Raw genomic sequence first — 18,319 nt, 5'->3', positions numbered from 1 at the left:
GGACAGCTGGGAGCCCCAGAGGGTTGGTCACTGGGCCTAGCTGAAAAAGAAGTAAGGGCTGGAGCTCAGGATTCAACCCCAGGCTACGACTCCAAGTCCAGCCCTTTCCCCTCAAGAAACCAGATGGAAAGACAGATATTGAGAGATTTAGAAAGAGATTAAGATTTACTCAGGGGAAGCCGAGACAGGAGGATCGCAGTTGGAGGTCAGCCTCAGCAATTTAGCAAGACCCAGTTTCAAAATAAAAGAATAAAAATAGGACTGAGGGTATAACTCAGAGGTAGAACCAATACTGAAAGAAGACAAACAAACAAAAAACAAAAACAAAGAAAAGATATACTCAGGACCAAACACCAGAAAGGTGGAGACAGAATGAGGCAGCTCCTGGTGAGAGAGACAGACAAAGGGTAAGCCCTATAAATGAGTAGGTCCCCAAGGCCTCCCCCTCCTGGCCCAGGGAACTTTCCCTGGTGCGGAAGAACAGCCTGGCTTGGGGTGAAGCCTGGCTTCCCCTCCGTGACCGTGGCCTGGAGGCCAGGTGTGCTTCAGGGAGGCTCAAAACTGCTGCTCTCCCCCTGCTTGACTGGGGAGGGGGCACAGACAGGGAGGTAAGGGGCCTAGTTTCCACCCTCCCACACACCCCTTTAAAAATCTTTCCAAACAGCTCTCTGGAATCACACTAGTGAAGCTAATTACCATAATTACTAGGACACCATCTAGAAAAAAAAATCTGCCTTGTCACCATAAATATTCATTTCCATCATTCAGGATTATTATCCAAGCAGTGGCCCACCCAGGAAACTGAGGCATGAAGGTGGGGGTTGGGGAGTATGGGCAAGTCAGAGTGGCAGCTTGGCTAGTCTGGGGGAGGTGTCCAGGGTTCGGCCCCTCACTCCTCTAGGGAAGGAGAGTGGCCCAGGGAATAGGGGTATGGGCCAGGTCAGGGAGCCCCATCTTCAGATGAGGATATTGAGGCCCCATGGTTAAGGGTCTCATCTAAGGTCACACAGCTGGAATTGGGACTAGAAGTGAAAGTCTCATGAACAAATCTCAAAGCCTCAATCTATTTTAAAGGCCCTGGGTCCTTAATATTGCATTCAGATCCACGGCGTTCTCTGCTCCTAATAGGAGCAGGCGAGAGCTGCGGAGAGTCTCCGCCGTGGGCAGGGAACTCGAGGTAACTCTGCGGGGCACCATCGCCAGCCGTAGCAACACCTGGAATTCCACAGGGCTTGTTGCAAGTCTCAGCCATGCTTTACATTAGCCGTGCTTTACATCTTGGACAAATTCTTTGACCTCTCTGAGCCTGGCTTCCTCACCGCTCTGATGGAGAGATGGCGGTTCCAACAGCTCCATCTCCTGACACTATCATGAGAATAAAATGAGAAAGTGCAGAGTGAGGCCCTCCGCAGCTAACTTTCTTTCTCTCTCTCTTTCTTTTTTTTTCCTTTCTTTTTCTTTTTCTTTCTTTTTGATAAGGGAGATGGAACCCAGGGACATTCTACCTCCGAGCTACATCCCCAGCCCTATTTTTTTATTCTTTATTTTGAAACAGGGTCTCACTGACTAAGTAGTAGCTGAGGCTGTCCACAAACCAAGATCCTCCTGTCTCGGCCTCCCGAATGCTGGGATTACAAGTGTGTGCCACCACACCTGGCTCCTCCGCAACTTTCAAGATAAAAAAATAAAATAGGGCTAGGAGTGTAGCTCAGAGGTAGAGAACGTTCCTGGGTTCAGTCTCCAGTAACACACACACACACACACACACACACACACACACACACACACACACACACGAATGAAAGAAAGAAAAGAACTAAGACAGAGAGCGAGCTGGGATCAGGCTGACGTGCTGAGGTCTCTGTGCCTGGCGGCCTGTGCTGAGATTCGCTTTCCTTCAGGGCATCTCCTCTTCCTGTCCCCACCCCTACAGGTGGGATCCTTCTTCATGATCAACCTGTGCCTGGTGGTGATTGCCACACAGTTCTCAGAGACCAAGCAGCGGGAAAGCCAGCTGATGCGGGAGCAGCGTGTGCGGTTCCTGTCCAATGCCAGCACCCTGGCCAGCTTCTCGGAGCCGGGCAGCTGCTATGAGGAGCTGCTCAAGTACCTGGTGTACATCCTACGCAAGGCAGCCCGCAGGCTGGCCCAGCTCTCTCGGGCTGCGGGCGTGCGGGCTGGCCTGCTGAGCAGCCCAGTGGCCCTCAGGGGCCAGGAGCCCCAGCCCAGCGGCAGCCGTTCTCGCTCACACTCGCACCGCCGCCTGTCCGTCCACCACCTGGTGCATCACCACCACCACCATCACCACCACTACCACCTGGGCAATGGGACGCTCAGGGCCCCCCGGGCCAGCCCAGAGATCCAGGACAGGGATGCCAACGGCTCCCGCCGGCTCATGCTGCCGCCGCCTTCGACACCCACCCTCTCTGGGGGCCCTCCGGGGGGTGCGGAGTCCGTGCACAGCTTCTACCACGCTGACTGCCACTTGGAGCCAATCCGCTGCCAGGCACCCCCTCCCAGATCCCCATCGGAGGCGTCGGGCAGGACTGTGGGTAGCGGGAAGGTGTACCCCACGGTGCACACCAGCCCTCCACCAGAGATGCTGAAGGAGAAGGCACTCGTGGAGGTGGCCCCCAGCTCTGGGCCCCCCACCCTCACCAGCCTCAACATCTCGCCTGGGCCCTACAGCTCCATGCACAAGCTCCTAGAGACACAGAGTACTGGTGAGAACACTGGGTGGGGTGTGCTGCGCCCCTCCCCCAGGGGCCGGGTGGTGTCCCAGAGGGACCAGAGCTTAGATTCTCATCTTGCCTCTTGTAGCCATGGCCCCTTCAATCAGTCCAGTCACTTCCTTGGGCCATACATTTCTTCATCTGTTAAAATGGGATCCTAATTCCTACATTGTAAAAATAATGTAATGTGCACCTACTATGCACTCTGCTGTAATCAGCTTGTAGTAATGTCTGGCCATGGATGCCCCATGGTGTGTCTGACCCATACCTCGCAGGCAGGATCCCTGGGGATCCTTGGAATGACTCAGATAATAGGCCGACCCAGCATCCCTCTTCTCCGCAGGAGAAACAGGAGGCTGGGAGGGATCTCAGTATGGCCCAGGCTTGTTCCCTGGATGAGGTGTGGCCTTGAGCCACCCAGTCCTGAAACCCACACTCTGCTTTTCATTGCTCCGTGCGAAGACAGTGTGTAGCTGAGCTCAGCGCAGTTCCTGCACCAAGGGGGACTATTAGCAACCCAAGTCTAGTTCTCTCTCCACAGAGAGACCCGGGCCCGAGCGGCACATGCTCAGAGCTTCTGGTCCGATGGGTGGACACCTGTGTCTTGGGGCAGTGAGACACTTGCTGCCTGCGGGTGGTCCCTCAGACAGGGCTGGCCTCTCCCCAGCAGACAGCTTCCCTGCAGCCACAGCCCGGAGCCTGGGTTTCAGGGAGGAGGGAGCGTGGAGGGAACAGTGGCATATTTTTGAGGATGTTCCCTGGGAACATGGTTTGGGACTGCAAGCTTTGATCGCAGAACACAGAGCGAAAGATCCTTACGGTGGCTCTTCCATTTCTTCCATTGCCCTACCATGGGCTGTGGGCCAGTCACACACACACACACACACGCACACACACACGCACACGCACACGCACACATGTACGTCATTTCCTTTGTGTAAAAGGCAGGGTATGGGCCACCATTATTGTCAGGGAATGCTTACTGATGCCCTCCGGTATGGATGTAGTCAGGAGGGGAAACCCTGCTTTGTGCCTCCTGGGGGCTGGGCCCCGAGCCAGGGCCTGCACACATGTACTTTACTTGGGCGTCCTCTGAGCTTCCTTTCAGCTCTCACATTCGTGATCAAAGATGGATTTAAATGGATGTTGATGTTTCAGGATAGCTTGGGTGTGTGCACGAGCATGCCTGGTACGCGTATGTGTGCTTGTGTGCATGAAAGAGTCCACTGCGTGTGCATGCATATTTCTGGTGTTCACATCTGATGTGTATGTGTGTGCTGTGCATGCGAATGTGCACACAGACGTGGTGATTTTTCCTGGTAGATATGCCTGGGTAAGGCATATGCACACTGAGTGGTGAATATGTGTTTTTGTATATGTGTGTGTGTGTATGTATGCACATGTGTGTGCATATCATGGTTTGCAAATAGCACGTGCACCTTGTATATGTGTGTGCACGAGTGTGTGCATGCAGCACACATATGCATGTACATGGATCTAGTGTGCGTGCAGGTTCAAGTGCGTGCCTGTGAGCAGGTAGGCCTTAAGGATCCATTGGGAAATGCCACTCAGAGCAGTGTGATGCAGGCCGGGCGCCCCTGGGAAGGCGAGATGGTCTAGGCTCCTTGCTGAAGCTCTGAGACATGGGAGCTCTATGGGACCTCAGAGGCCACAGAAGCCACCTCTCTGCCTGAACCTTAGGAGACTCAGCAGTGACCATCAGTGGGGTGCTATGGACACTTGGGGCATCTTGTTGTTTAGGACTGCCTGCATTGCAGGACACTCAGCACCCCAGCTCATCACCTCAATATTGTAACAACCTGGCCTCCCCCCCACCCCGCCTCTGTGCATCCTCCTAGGGCAGGGGAGCCCCAGGCGGGAGCCGCTGACCTCTGCTCTGCTATTCCAGGTGCCTGTCAGAGCTCCTGCAAGATCTCCAGCCCTTGTGTGAAGGCCGACAGTGGAGCCAGTGGCCCTGACAGCTGCCCCTACTGTGCCCGGGCGGGAGCAGGGGAGCTGGAGCCGGCCGACCACGAGGCGCCTGACTCGGACAATGAGGCCGTTTATGAGTTCACACAAGATGCCCAACACAGCGACCTCCGGGACCCCCACAGCCGGCGGCGACGAAGCCTGGGCCCTGACGCAGAGCCCAACTCTGTGCTGGCTTTCTGGAGGCTGATCTGTGACACCTTCCGGAAGATTGTGGACAGCAAGTACTTTGGCCGGGGGATCATGATCGCTATCCTGGTCAATACCCTGAGCATGGGCATCGAGTACCACGAGCAGGTAGGAGTGTGGGCCAGGCTGGCTCCTACAGGCTGCTGCTCTTCTCTCTAGGGGCCCTCTCCTTCCCTCCCCCCTTCAGAGACCTGCTTCCTCTTGGTGCTCCCAGCCTGCAGGGAGGCTGGGAGCGAGGAGATGCAGTGATGTGTGGGGACTCCGAAGGGTGACTACAGAGAATGCCTCGAGGTGGTTTCTAAGGTTGCCTGGGCAGGGCCAGGCGTGTTCTATCTAGGAAGGTTTCTCAGAAGAGGTGGGCTGTATGCTGACAGGCAATAAGCACTGGCTGGTGGGCAGAGATGGGTCACCGAAAGGGGGTTGGGTCTTTGGAGAGTGGTAGCAGGCTGGGGGGGTGGGGTTGGGGGTCCCCCAGCATTCACCTGGCTCAGTAAGTAGGGATGACTGACTGGAGTGTGGAGGGGCCATGTCAGGGGAGTGAGGAGCAGGGCCTGGCTGTGCAGGGCAGGGGCGGGGTGCTGGGAACGGGGAGGTTGCCTTGACCTGGTATTCTGTCGTGAGCCTTGTTGTGAACCAGGGCGGCTCTGGGTGGATGAGAGAAACTTGAAACCAGCGCATTTGAGGACTTGCTCTAAGAATCAGGATGTTTAGTCAGGAGAAGAGGAGGCTCAGCAGGGGCGGGCGAGCTGTCTTCAAATATTTGAAGGGCTGTCATGTGGAAGAGGGAGCAGGCTTGCTCTGTGGGGCCGATGGCTGCGAGCTATGGGATCTGGGCTGAGGGGAGGAGGCCGTCCTCCCTCTCTGAGCTGTGCAGACACAAGAGAGTGGCCTGGGGACCCTGCTGACCCCATCACCACCACACTGGGCTGCACCACGGGGGCCTCACAGCTGGGCTTCTTTCCCTAAAGCTGGCTCTTGCCCTGTGCACCTTCCAGGTGCCCCCCTGGCTGGTGGAAGGGAGGGAGGCGAGCCTGAGGTGCTGCAGCACCCGGGTCCTTGTGTGACCTTCTCTCCTACTCTCCTCTCCCGGGTGTTCGTGCACCCAAGGGCAGTAGGGAGGGGACTGGGCCACCTCTCCTGCCCTGTCCCTACACTAGCATGCCATGGACGGAGCATCTCTACGAGGTGTGGCCTGGCCATGATGGGTGGACTCCCATGGTGGTGCAGGCACATGGGAGGGAGGAGGAAAGGAGAGAGGAAGACGGAGAGGGCTCTGGGTAAAAGTTGGGGTGCAGAGGTCCCAGATGTTCACCCTTCTGGGGGCTCTGAAGCTACCATGGCCTCTGGCCCTGTTGTGCTGAGAGCACTCAGCTCTGACCCGGCCCTGCCCTGTCTGACCAGGTGCACCCTGCTCACATCCTGTCACTTCTTCCCATTGGCTTGGCAGCCTGGCACCCAGGAGCTATGCCCCATTGCTTCCCTGGAGGCGAGGTGGGGGCAGCCCGCCATGGTGCCAGCAGGTGGGTGCGCGTGGCACCGTGGTGGGTGTGTTGTGTCTGGGCTGCGTGGGGCGTGGGTGTGCGGCGCGTGCTGCTCCGCCAGCCTCCCGGGGAGAGGTGCTCCGCTCTGCCAGGCCAGTGAGGGAACCCGGGGGCAGCATTTTCTCTTCCTGGGACCCAGGTGGTGGCAGCCTCTAACCTCCCATGACCCCGATGCCCCGTGTCTGAACCTCGGCCTCCTTTGCCTCGCCCAGTGCTGGCCACGACCAGGGGACCTCCCCAGGGAGCAATTCCTCTGTGACTGCCGCCTCCCCTGGGGTGCGCCCAGCAGGCCCTGCCCTGCCAGATGCTGCTGGTGGAGGCTTTGATTGCCCTGTGAAGGAGCTGAGTCACATACACCGAGGGCAAATGAAGCCGCAGCAAGCAGGCTTTCAGGGAGATGTCAGGAAGGATGCCCCTAACCGGGGTGCCCACGGCATCTCCTTGCCCAAGTCCCTGAGGAAGTGAGGAACAGCCCACGGCTCCCCCAAGCCCTCAGTGGTGGCAGTGTCTGGTATGGGCAGGAGGACCTGGCTCTGAGGGCCCATGGGGTAGGTGGGAGTCCCCAGCAGGCTGGGCAGATGACTGGCTGCTGCCCAGCAGGCTCAGGGGCGGAGGGTGTAAGAAGCCCAGGAGCTGTCGTGGCCCTGAGCTTGCAGGCACTGCGGCGTGAACGTCCCGCCATCTGGGCCCCTGAGCAGGCTGGAGGGGGTGCCAGGGAAGGGAGCGAGGAGACGGGCTGAGGGACAGGGACACAGAGGGGGCTGGGATGGGGAGACAGAGACCTAGAGGGTGAGATGGAGACCTAGGGGGACAGAGAGAACAGAAACGAGGGAGGCAGAGGCTGGAGGGAGAGACAGGGACACAGCACAGGGGAGGTGGAGACCGAGAGAGATGGAGGGACAGAGAGAGAGAGAGAAAGAGAGAGAGATGAAGACAAGACGGAGACCCAGATGCAAACGAGGACAGAGACAGCTCAGGGAGGTGGGGACAGGGAGCTGACTGCAAGGGAGGTGGCGCTGGGAGGAAGCGCTCAGGAGGAGGCAGAGGTCGCAGAGGCAGATGCTGACAGAGGCGCACAGCCGGGGTCCTGTTCTCCCTGCGGTGCTCTTAATGAGGCAATTTTGTCCATCGATCCTGGTATTGATCTGATTGGGGAGCACCAGCGAGGGAGGTTGCTGTGTGTTCCTGGAGGTGGGGCCTCAGGCCTCTTTCCTTCCCCAGGCCCTCTCCCCTCCCACTGTCACCCGCTTTGCCTGTCCTTCACTGTTCCTGCCAGGGATGACAATGCCCCACTCCCCAGGCTTCTCCAGACACCTCTGGACTGAAGGAGCACTGTTTTGACGTACCTGCCCTCCCCGAGGCTTGCCCCTCTCTCTGCTCACTCCTGCTTACCTCATTCCTTAACCACCTGCTGGCAAAGAACCAGCAGAATTAGTGTGCCCAGAGACTGGTGAGAGGGACAATGACACAGAACACTGAGGAAGGACCAAGGAATGAGTAGATTTAGGAAGTGTGTGAGCGGATGCTGGGTGAGCGTGTGTGTGCCCAGCCCCCAGTGGGAAGTACATGGAGGCATCCGTCCATCCATCCACCCATCCACCCATCCACCCATCCACCCATCCACCATCCCTTCATCCATGCATCCACCTTTCATCCATCCATCTATCCACTCATCCATCCCACACATGTCCTGTGCACCAGAGTTGGGCCTAAGCAGTGGCATGCTACAAATATTTAACTTCTAACTCCCCCCTCAAAACAAAAAACAAACTGGTGGCACACACCTTTAATCCCAGCTACTTGGGATGCTGAGACAGGAAGGTTGTAAGTTTGAGGTCAGGCTGGGCAACTTAGCAAGACTCTGTCTCAAAATAAATAAATAAATAAAAAGGACTAGGGGCTGGGGGTATAGCTAAGTAGTAGACTGCTTGCCTAGCATATGCAAAAACCCTGGGATTCATTCCCAGCACTGCACTGGGGACACGTGCCTGTAATTCTAGTGCTTGGGAGGCTGAGACAGGAGGAGGGTAAGTTCAAGGCCAGCCTCAGCAACTTAGCAAGATCCTTAGCAACTCAGCAAATTTTTTATTTTTCAAAAGAAAAAATAATATAGTGCTAGGGATCTAGCTCAGAGGTAGGATGCTTCTGGGTTCAATCTCCAGTACCAAATTAAAATTTAAAAAAAGGAGGAGAAGGAAGAAACAGGTGCTTTAAAAAAACAACCAAAGCTTGGTGTGGTGGTGCATGCTTATAATCTGAGTACCGGGGAGACTGAAACAGGAGGATTGCAGGTTCACGGCCAGCCTCATCTACTTAGTGAGGTCCTCTGCAACTTAGTGAGACCCTGTTTCAAAATAAAGGACTTTAAAAAAAAGAGCTGAGGGTATAGCTCGGAGGTAGAATGCTCCTGGGGTCAATCTCTAGTACCACCAAAAACAAAAACAAAAACAGACAAAATCCCCCAACCAACCAATCCTGATTTGTAGTGCGTGCCAATTTCCACGATTTAAGTGCTTTCATAACCAATTTTAAACTACCAACATGTCACTGGATGTGGAGCTGGGAAGAGGTGTTCTCTGAGTTGTTCTAAGGACAAGTGTAATTAGTGAAGAGAGGATGGGAGGGGACAGCAGCCAGGAGGGCCAGAGGTACCCAACGCTGGAATTGAGCAGGCCTTAAGAATAAGCGAGCCACTGGGTGGGGGCTGGGATGGACAAGTGACAAGAGATGAGATGTGGGGGAAAAAATGTCAGGGCTAGGTCCTGAGAGGCACAGGAAGGCTGTTAGATGTTATCCTGAGGGTGATAGGTTTTCAGCAAAGATTTAAGCAGGGCAATAATATGAGCAGGCTTGTGTTTTGTGGAGCATTCTCTGGAAGTAATGGGGGGAGTAAAAGGGAAGGAGGGGAGAAGAAGGAAGGGGCCGAGGAGGAGGCCAGCGCTGTGGTCCGGATGGTTCACGCTGCATCTTTGGTCCTGGAGATGGAGCGGAGGGGGCTGAGGGGCACAGGCAGGATCTGCAGGATTCAGCACTGCTTGGCTGTCCAGGGGAAGGATGACTCTCGGGTTTCACCTCGGGTGGGAGCATGGGGATGGGGCAGATGGGGCCTGGGGGTCATCCTGGCTCCATGTCCAGCTGGCTGGGAGAGCTCAGAAAAGAGATGGTCTTAGAACCTGTCTCCCACCTGGGTCTATGCGGGGGCCAGGCCCCTCCAGGAGGAAGGGAGAGAGCAGGATGGGGTCTTGGGGACTCAGGCGCTTCCTAATCATCCCCTTCCTGGCTCTGAGTCACAGAGTGGGGGTGCAGGTGCTAACCTCATATTCTAGAAGAAAGATGATGGTGGGGGAGAATAGAGGAAGGAGGGAGGGAGGGGAGGTGGGTTCAGGGCAGATGGCCATGGAGGACAGGAAGGACAGGGCAGGGAACAATTCTGCTTGCCACTCAGACTCTGGACCCATCCTGTCACTCCAGATACATGTCCAGAGAGAGTTTCTATTTATAAGTGAGGTCAGCTGTTCGCTGTGCGGAAAACTGGGGGCGGGGCGGGGGGATCCAGGTGTGTTAGGTCTCAACTTTTAAAAGGAATTGGACTCCTTTTTTATTTTACTGAAGGCTGGGAGACTTTCTCCCCAGAAAATACACACATACAGACATCCCAAATGTGGCCTTTGAGGGCAAAGGTCCATGGATACCTCCTACCCAAGCCTATTTCTTGGCCTCCACTATAGACAGTTTGGGGCTGGGACCTATGCATGTCTTTAAGGGGACAATCCTTTGACAGTTAATTTCGTTGTCTGCCTTTCTTTTCTGAATTAAACCCAGCAGCATTCTACTTCTGAGCTACGTCCCCTCCCCCCAGCCCTTTTTATTTCATATTTGGAAACAAGGGCTTGCTAAGTTGCTGAGGCTGGCTTTGAACCTGCAAACTTCCCGCCTCAATCTCCCAAGAACTGGGAGTATAGGCATGCTCCACCGCACCCTGGTTGGCTGTGCGCTTTCAAGGGATCTCGGCTGTGGGAGCACGAAGGGCCCTGTTCTAGAGACGTCTGGCCCAGGTGTGCTCACGCCCCTTCAAGCATCCCTTGGCTCCAGGCTTCCCCAATTCCGCATGGGGAGTGTGTCCTGAGCAAGCACGCTAGAAGAGGACACTAGAATGTCTGGGGGCCAGGAGCAGAGCCAGAACACTCAAGAAATGTAGGTTCTAGTGGAGAAATTGTTCTGTTTCAGGCACCACTGATACCAAATGCCATAGGGGGACAGAGTAGAGGTGCTCACACCCGGGTGAGGGACTTGGAAGGTCTTCATGAAGGAGATGACCTTGAAGGATAAGTGGACTCGATGGCTGGGGCAGGAGCAGAGACGGCTAAGTGGGTGGTTGAGGGGACATTCCAGCAGCCTGGCTGGGAAATGCACCGGGCGGATGGGCTTTGAGGTGTTTGAACAGGGGGTGATGTGAGTCCAGCCCAGCCGCGATGCTGAAGGAAGCCAGAGCTTCCACGGATGCGGGCTGGGTGGGGGAGGGGCCTGGAGGCCATTTCTATTGTTCAGATCAGAAGCAATGAGGGCCCCAGGTCAGACTGCCAGCCGTGAGGCTGGGGGGTATCTAGGATAGCCGCCCCACTGGCAGGGTCTTTGGATCTGGGCATCTGACCGTCCTGAAGGATGAAGGGCAGTCATGAGTCCTAGATAACCCCAAGATTCCCAAACACAATATCCAAGAGTGGCAGAGCCAGGCAGTTGGTGGAGAAGCAGGTTGCGAGAGGAGGTGAGAGGATTTGTTTTGGACGTGCTGAGTTTGAGATGGCTGTGGGCCATGCCGGGAGGATATCAGGCAGGCAGGCAGGCAGGCAGGCATTGGCTCTCTGGATGAGGAGCCGGGGGCTTGGAGAGAGATTGTTCAGTGTCGTCTACACCCCAGTGACAGCTGGAGAGTTGGGAGGGAGGGCGCCAAGGCAAAGGAATGGGCTTAGACTGAATTCTGTGGAATGTTGGCCTGAGGGGAGAGAAGTGGCAGAAGAGGAGCCCTAGGACAGGCAGGAGGTGGCCACAGGATCAGGGGAGCCAGGAGGGCTGGGTGGGTGGGAGGAGGGCTGGCGCAGGCTGGATGCTGCCAAGACTTCTACTTGGGGGAGGGCCGGGAAGAGGGTCTCTGGAGGGAGCTGGCTTGGCAAGGCCTGGAATCCTGCAGAAGAGTAGAAGTGAGGACTGCAGGGATAACTGATGTAAGAGGCCCAGGGGAGCTGGGCAGGGCAGAGAATCTGACCCAAGTACAGGTGGAGGGGGCGGCTGTCTGGACACAGGGCCGTGCTGGGGAAGGCTTGGGGCAGCTCCAGGAGGACAGAGGTGGAGCTCACAAAGCAGGGGATTGGAGGGCTGTGCCTGAAGCCATAAAGCAGCCCAGGGCCCCAGCAGGCCCTGCCTGTCCACTCCACGCGCTTCCTTCGTGACTCCATGTAGCAGCGCTCAGCAATTCCGGAGCCGCAGGAGAGGCACAGGCTTGCAGACTCACCTGCACTGGGGCCCGATGGGCAGGGTCTCTCTGAAGTCTACGTCAAGAGGGCAGCCTTCTGCCTTGGGCTCTGGGCTGGAGGTTGCTCAGGTGGGTAGGGGGCAGAGCTAGGACTCCAGACTTAAATTAGTAGGGACTTGGTGTGGCGGTCTCACAGCTGAGCCAGCACTGTGGGTGCACCATGTGGGGCTTCAGGAGCCAGGGAGGTGGGGGGAGGCTAAAGCCAGCTCTGGGCATCACCCTAGGTTAGGAGGTGCAGTGACACCCAGCAGGGAGCAGTGGGCACGAGGGTGCTGGAGGGGGTGTGCTCCAAGAGGCCAGGTTCCAAGCTGAGAAGGGATGAGCAAGGTTGGTGACCTGGGTGATGAGGCCTGAGATACCCTGGGGACCTTCTGCCACCCAGGTGCCCTGGACTTCCCGCGCCTCCTTGAAGGCTTGCCTCTTATGTCTGCAGGGGCAAAGGGGCAGCAGGCAGATCCAGCATGAGGGTAGGGGAGCAGAGGAGTCCAAACTGAGGAGCAGAGGGCTGGTGGAGCCAAGGAGATGGGGCTGGCATGGGACTTGGGCAGAGCTAGGGTGACTTGTCTCTGCCCCCCCAGCTCTGGCCTGGCTTGTCTGCCCCTTCATGCCTTCCCTGTGAAAGGCGCATCACTGTCTGCCAGAGGCAGAGCCGGCTCTCAGACCGCCTGCCTGGACCGCTGCAGTTGCCTCTCCCCTCTAAGCCATCCACACGCTGCCACCACTGCAGCCAGATTAATCTTCTTAATACACTGCTTTGCACTTCTCCTCCCTCCCCACCCCCAGCCTCAGTGGCAGCACTGGGCAGAGGTCAGTCCAGCCTGGGTCAGGGATGAGGGTTCTTCTGCCAGGCCCCTGCCTGCCTCGCAGCCTTATGCCCTGACGGCCCTTTCCATCCTCTGGTCCAAGCCGACCATTGGAGTTTTAGTTCCGAGTACATCCTGCAATCCCTGCACCAGTGCTGGGGCCGCCCCCAGCTGGGCGGTCTCCTCCTGCCTCCTCCTCCCCGCTGGCCCACTGACCTAGCTGGGTCTGAGCGCCTGCGGGGCTCCCGGTCACAGACACTGCCCTGCCATGTATGAGGCCTGCTTCGACTGTCAGTGTCCATGAGGCCACAGGTGCTTGGCCCTGGGCTGTATGTTTCACAGGCTTTAACTACTCTGTTCTGCAGGGCAGCCTCATCGCAGGGCAGTGTTACTCTGTTAAACAGGAGAGCCCACAGGAATGAGCCCAAGGTCACACAGGTGAAAGTCTCAGCATCACAGGCCTCCTGTGATCAGGTCCAATCCCACCTTTTTATCGGGAATGCTCCGCGCACAGAGGGCACTGTGAAGGTTAGCTGAAGGAGCTGCCATGGGTCCCGGGAGTCCTGGAGGCGGGAAGTACTGAGCATCTTTCCTGGGGCCACCGTTGCTGCAAGGTGACAGCCTGAGGGAGGGCGGGTTGGGGGAGAGAGGAGGTTCACAGTGAGCCTGAGCACAGAGGAGAGGCCTGGGCCTGCTGTGGAAGCTTAGGCTGCCCGGCCTCCACACACGCTCACACTTCCTCTGGGCCTTGACTTCCATGGGCAGCAGGAAGGATGAGCCTAGACCCAAGAAAGGACTTCTGACACTGGGGAGAGCCCGTGAGGGAGGCCTATTGAAGGCTAAGAAATAAAGGAAAGTACAAGAGACCCGACCATGTGCCTTTCTGAGAACTTTCTGGGAACCAAGTTGCCACTTCTCTCAAATCTTGTTTTCTGGACATATGGGAGGCTCATAGCCCTCCCTTGTGTGGTTATAAACAGAGCATATGAATCCCGGGAGGAAAGTTCTCAGGCCTGGGAAGGCCTTGGTGGGTACTAGCAGAAATTGGCTCCACCTCTGCCCCTTTAGGCAGCAGTGGCCGTAATTCCGACTGCAGTCCCTAGAGCAGCCGGGTTGCTAAGATTATGTCTCAGTGTCCTGCCCTGCATTTGCAAAATGTCCTTAGCCTCCAATTTAGTAACTTGGACAGACCCGGCTGTCTGGGGGAGGAGGGCTTTTCTCCACAGATCTCTGGGGAGTGGGACAGATATTGGGCCCTAGAAAGGAAGAGAAATAAGCCCTAAGTGTGTTCAGGAGAGAGGCAGGGCCGAGGGAGCCTGCCTGGCCCCCTCCTACTTGTGTGAGGAACCTCTGCTTCTCCAGAGCCGCTTTGCAGGGTGGGGCGGGGGCATCAGCCTTTGCTAGCACCCCTCTTTTTGGTGACTGTTGCCCTCAGGGGCTCTTGCATCAGCCTTCTCAGTGAGCCTCTTCTGGTGTGCAGGTGAGCCAGGTGCGTGCAGGTGAGCCAGGTGCGTGCGGGTGAGCCGGGTGCATGCGGGTGAGCAGGGTGTGCATGTGCCCATGGGCTGTTGGTGCAGTCTGCTGAGGGGCTTTGATAACTACCACTCTGCACATGCCCACAGTCCTTTTAGGATCCTCTGACGGAGTAAATACATTTCAAAAGCACTATAGTGCTGTCAGCTGCTTTTTAAAAAACATTTTATTAATTTTTATTTTTAGTAGTTTTTTTTTTTCAAGTACGGATTGATTATCTCTTCTTCAAAATGCTAGAGACCGTCGTGTTTGGGATTTCGGATTCGGGAGTATTTGCACACCCATAGGAGGTATCTTGGGGGTGGAGCCCATGTCTACACACAAAAGTCACGTAGTTTTGTTTACTCCTCGTGCACATTGCCTGAAGATAATTCTATACATTATTTTTAGTGCGCCTGTGTTTTGACTATGACCTGTCACATGAGGTCAGGTGGGAATTTTCCACTGGTGACGTCATGTTGGTGCTTTAAAAGTTTTGGATTTTATAGCATTTCAAATTTTGGCTTTTCAGATGAGGGATGCTCTGCTTGTATAATGATTTATATGACATGAAACCCCACCTCAGCTCTGCTTCCACACCAACTTATTCTTTATCCATACTTTTATAGTTGATCTCAAATATAACTGTGTATACACTAGGAGACACGCTATCTACATAGTCCATCTGTGTGTCCGGATCCACAGGCCCCTCTCTGTCACCGGGGCTTGAGTCTGAATCCCGACTGTCTCGAATTATTGGGGTCAGGGTGAGATGGGAGAGGCCCCACCCCTGGCTCTTCCTGCCCTGTGACTTTGAAGGAGTCATCCATCATCTCTCAGCCTCTTCTGTTCATCTGTTCCATCAGTAGCCGAGGGCTGTTGTGTGACCGGCATGAGGTAAAGCTCGTGTGGACCAGGGTCTATGCCTATCCTTGTGTGGCCTGTGCCTATCCTCATCCAATCCCAGGATGGAAGACTGGGCAGGCAGCAGAGTGACCGGGAGGCAGGCTTGTTGACCACCACTCCCCGGCCACACTGGGCTTTGGGGTACAGAGTGGGTGTCTGAGCCCTAGGCTTTATCTGCACTGACAGTGGCTACTTCCCCACATCTTCCTCACACTGGAGGGATTAAAGGTCCTGCCTCTGTGTAGCCCCATTAATTAGGTCAGGTTGTAACATCCCCTCCTGTCCCCACTACTCCCAGTTGGTGAAACAAAGACTTGCTTAAGAGCCAGGGCAATGGACTCCGTGCGGCCTCAGGTCCCCTGACAGTCCTCAGGTTAGCTGGCTATCTGCCCTCCTTGATGACCCAGGTTCTGAGCCCAGGCTTGCCTTTGGAAAGCACCCTATGCCTAGGCTGAGAGTGTGTCTCCTGAGCAGCCGTGCACCCTGAGGTTCCCAGACGCCCCTGGCCTGCAGTGAGAAGCTCCTTCTTTCCAGCTCTCCCCACCTTCCATCCCAGCTGGCCACAGATTGGGGCCATTAGGATACATTTCATTAGGACACACTTAGTTGTGCCCGGAACCTGGCTTCCTGCTCGGGCAGCCAGACAAGGCAGCTGGGTAAGCAGGAGGAGGTGTCTGATGTAACGAAGCCTCATTTGGCTATTTCTGTAACTCAAACTTCTTGAGCAGGTACTATGGACCTTGGACTTTCGGTTTCTCTTTCACTGGGCAGGTGGGCGGTGGGCTTCTCTAAGCCAGCCACATCTCTGCCTGTACCCCAGCCCTCACCCCAGTCATACTCTTCCCTCCTCCCCAGCCAGTGGGGGCTCCTGTTGACCATGCATCCCTCCCCGCCCTGGGGGAAGCCCCTCACCATTTGGAGTTCAAGTACTGCCTCCCAACTAAACCTTTCCCAGTGTGCTCGCCCTCACCTTCTCTACCCTGAACTCCCAGAGTTGCTGTCTGGATGACTTATTTTGGCCTCAAGGCAGGGTCTAGGATCCCTGTGGTTATTCAGCTGTTTAGTGCAGGTACAGCTTGTTGCCAGTTAGACACTGAGCTCCTGGGAAGCAGGAACATGGCCGATGCCTTTTGACAACTCCTTCAGTGCCGGGTGCATTGTGAAGAGTACGGTAGTTACTTCATTTGAAAAAGCAGGTGGCTAGTGAACTGGAATGGCAGGTGAGCCTGGGTTTGCCATTATTCTGAGAGTCTATCCAGGATACATCCATGGTTCCAATCGCAGACCTTGGAATCGTTTTACAGTTGGCTAGAGAAGTGGGGTGTCTTGCTGAAAGTCACATAGTGAGTGACAGGACAGGCTGAGAATTATCCCAGGCATCCCGGGTGCCTCCGCAGCCTGGGGGAGCTCCCTCCTGCCCATCAACACGTGCATGCCAGGGAGTGCGTGCATTCATGTTTGCGTGTTATGTGTCTGGAAAGAAGCAATTGTAGCCAACGGTTGTCTAGGAGAAAGCTGCCAAGTCCACGGAGCAGTTGTGGAACACGTGTGACTGTGTGTGGGGCTGTGTGACTGGGTGTGCGTGTGAAGCCTTGGTTACAGCCCTCCAGTGTCGACCGGGCCATCACCCTGCTGGCCTGGACCACTGTCCTCATGTAGCCGCACAGGATAGGATGGTCCCAGAGCTCCCAGAGGAGGTTGAGCAGAACTCACATGCAGGCTCCCAATAGCCTGTGGCTCCAGGACCTGAGGCTCAGTCGTGGGGAATGCTTGGGGGTTATGGGTTTCAAATGGCCCTTTCCAGGGGTGGCTGTCTTTCAATCTGTGTGGCCAGCTGTGTGGCCATCCCCTGTGGGGGGTGGTCCTCTCTCTGCGCCAGAGCATCCATCACTGCCTACCTTCCAAGGCTTGCTGTTCCTGCTTCTGTTCTCCCTGGGGCCCCATGTTCAGGAGGACTGGGATGGGGGCTCAGGGATGATCCTGGTGCCTCATGCCCCCTGCCCTGCAGCCCGAGGAGCTCACCAATGCCCTGGAAATCAGCAACATCGTCTTCACCAGCCTCTTTGCCCTGGAGATGCTGCTGAAGCTGCTCGTGTATGGTCCCTTTGGCTACATCAAGAATCCCTACAACATCTTTGATGGTGTCATTGTTGTCATCAGGTAGGACCGCCCCCTACTGCTTCAGGCTGGAAGAATGCCAGCAGGGGTGGCTTGGGGTGCGGGGCCACACATCTTGTTCTTCTGGGCTGGAGGAGTCTGAAGTCAGGCCCTGCCGCTCCCCTGCAAGGGACCCTGTGCCCCCCTTGCCTCACTCCACCCTCTGCCTCAGCCTCATTTCTTGGAGCTAGGGCTCATAGGTCCTTTGTCTGGGCCTCTCCCCACAGCTACCTCTTGTCCTCATCCCCACCCAAGCCTGGAGTGGGCGAGGACAGCAAATTTGGCTTTCAAGAGGAATCGGACGAGGAGAAAGTCCCAGCTAGCTGTCCCTGCTTGCAAAGTGCTGGGAAACCAACTCCAACACAGGCAACTTGCTTTAGGGTTTCCAAGACCTTGGGAAAGTAATCCAGACCCCCAGCCCTGGGGCCAGGATAACTGCTTTATTGCTTTTTGGAATTGGCTTTAGATTTCATTAAGAGAACAAAGCAAATATTCCATAACTCCACGCTGCATCGGCCAGATTCTGGGAGAGGGCTGCCTGTTGCCAGGACTGGGTATCTGTCTCGCAGGGGAGGGTGGAGAGGGCTGGGACTGTCAGCTGGATCCCCACCGCCTTGGAGGCTCTTGCCTGGAGGCCCAGGGGCCAACCCATGCCTCTTCTCTCATGCTGGGCCAGCCAGGCCCTGCTTTGGGTGTGCTTCATTTCTGCAAAAGGCGGGAGGGGAAGGCGCAGGGGCTGAGGCTGCCTCCCCCCTCCCCAGTGTATGGGAGATCGTGGGCCAGCAGGGGGGCGGCCTGTCGGTGCTGCGGACCTTCCGCCTGATGCGGGTGCTGAAGCTGGTGCGCTTTCTGCCGGCGCTGCAGCGGCAGCTCGTGGTGCTCATGAAGACCATGGACAACGTGGCCACCTTCTGCATGCTGCTCATGCTCTTCATCTTCATCTTCAGGTGAGCGCCAGGT

General features: G+C 56.2%; 1 protein-coding gene across 30 annotated transcripts in view; it reads left to right on the top strand.

Annotated features, from left to right (window-relative positions):
- Positions 1-18,319, top strand: part of CACNA1G (calcium voltage-gated channel subunit alpha1 G) — a gene marked incomplete at both ends in the record, with an annotated part of 65,512 nt that overhangs the window by 12,254 nt on the left and 34,939 nt on the right. For 29 of the 30 annotated variants that reach the window (XM_080713513.1, XM_080713510.1, XM_080713501.1 and 26 more), the window contains 4 exons: positions 1,934-2,723; positions 4,642-5,018; positions 17,211-17,362; positions 18,121-18,306. In XM_080713513.1, the coding sequence (XP_080569639.1) occupies positions 1,934-2,723; positions 4,642-5,018; positions 17,211-17,362; positions 18,121-18,306 (1,505 nt within the window). The remainder of the gene's footprint in view (positions 1-1,933; positions 2,724-4,641; positions 5,019-17,210; positions 17,363-18,120; positions 18,307-18,319) is intronic. The other variant, XM_080713509.1, reaches the window with a different exon arrangement.

The sequence above is a fragment of the Muscardinus avellanarius genome, assembly GCF_963383645.1.
Source record: "Muscardinus avellanarius genome assembly, chromosome: 16".
In the NCBI taxonomy this organism is placed as follows: Eukaryota; Metazoa; Chordata; class Mammalia; order Rodentia; family Gliridae; genus Muscardinus; species Muscardinus avellanarius.
The sequence above is the reverse complement of the archived record's forward strand: the minus strand, read 5'-3'. Positions and strand labels throughout refer to the sequence as shown.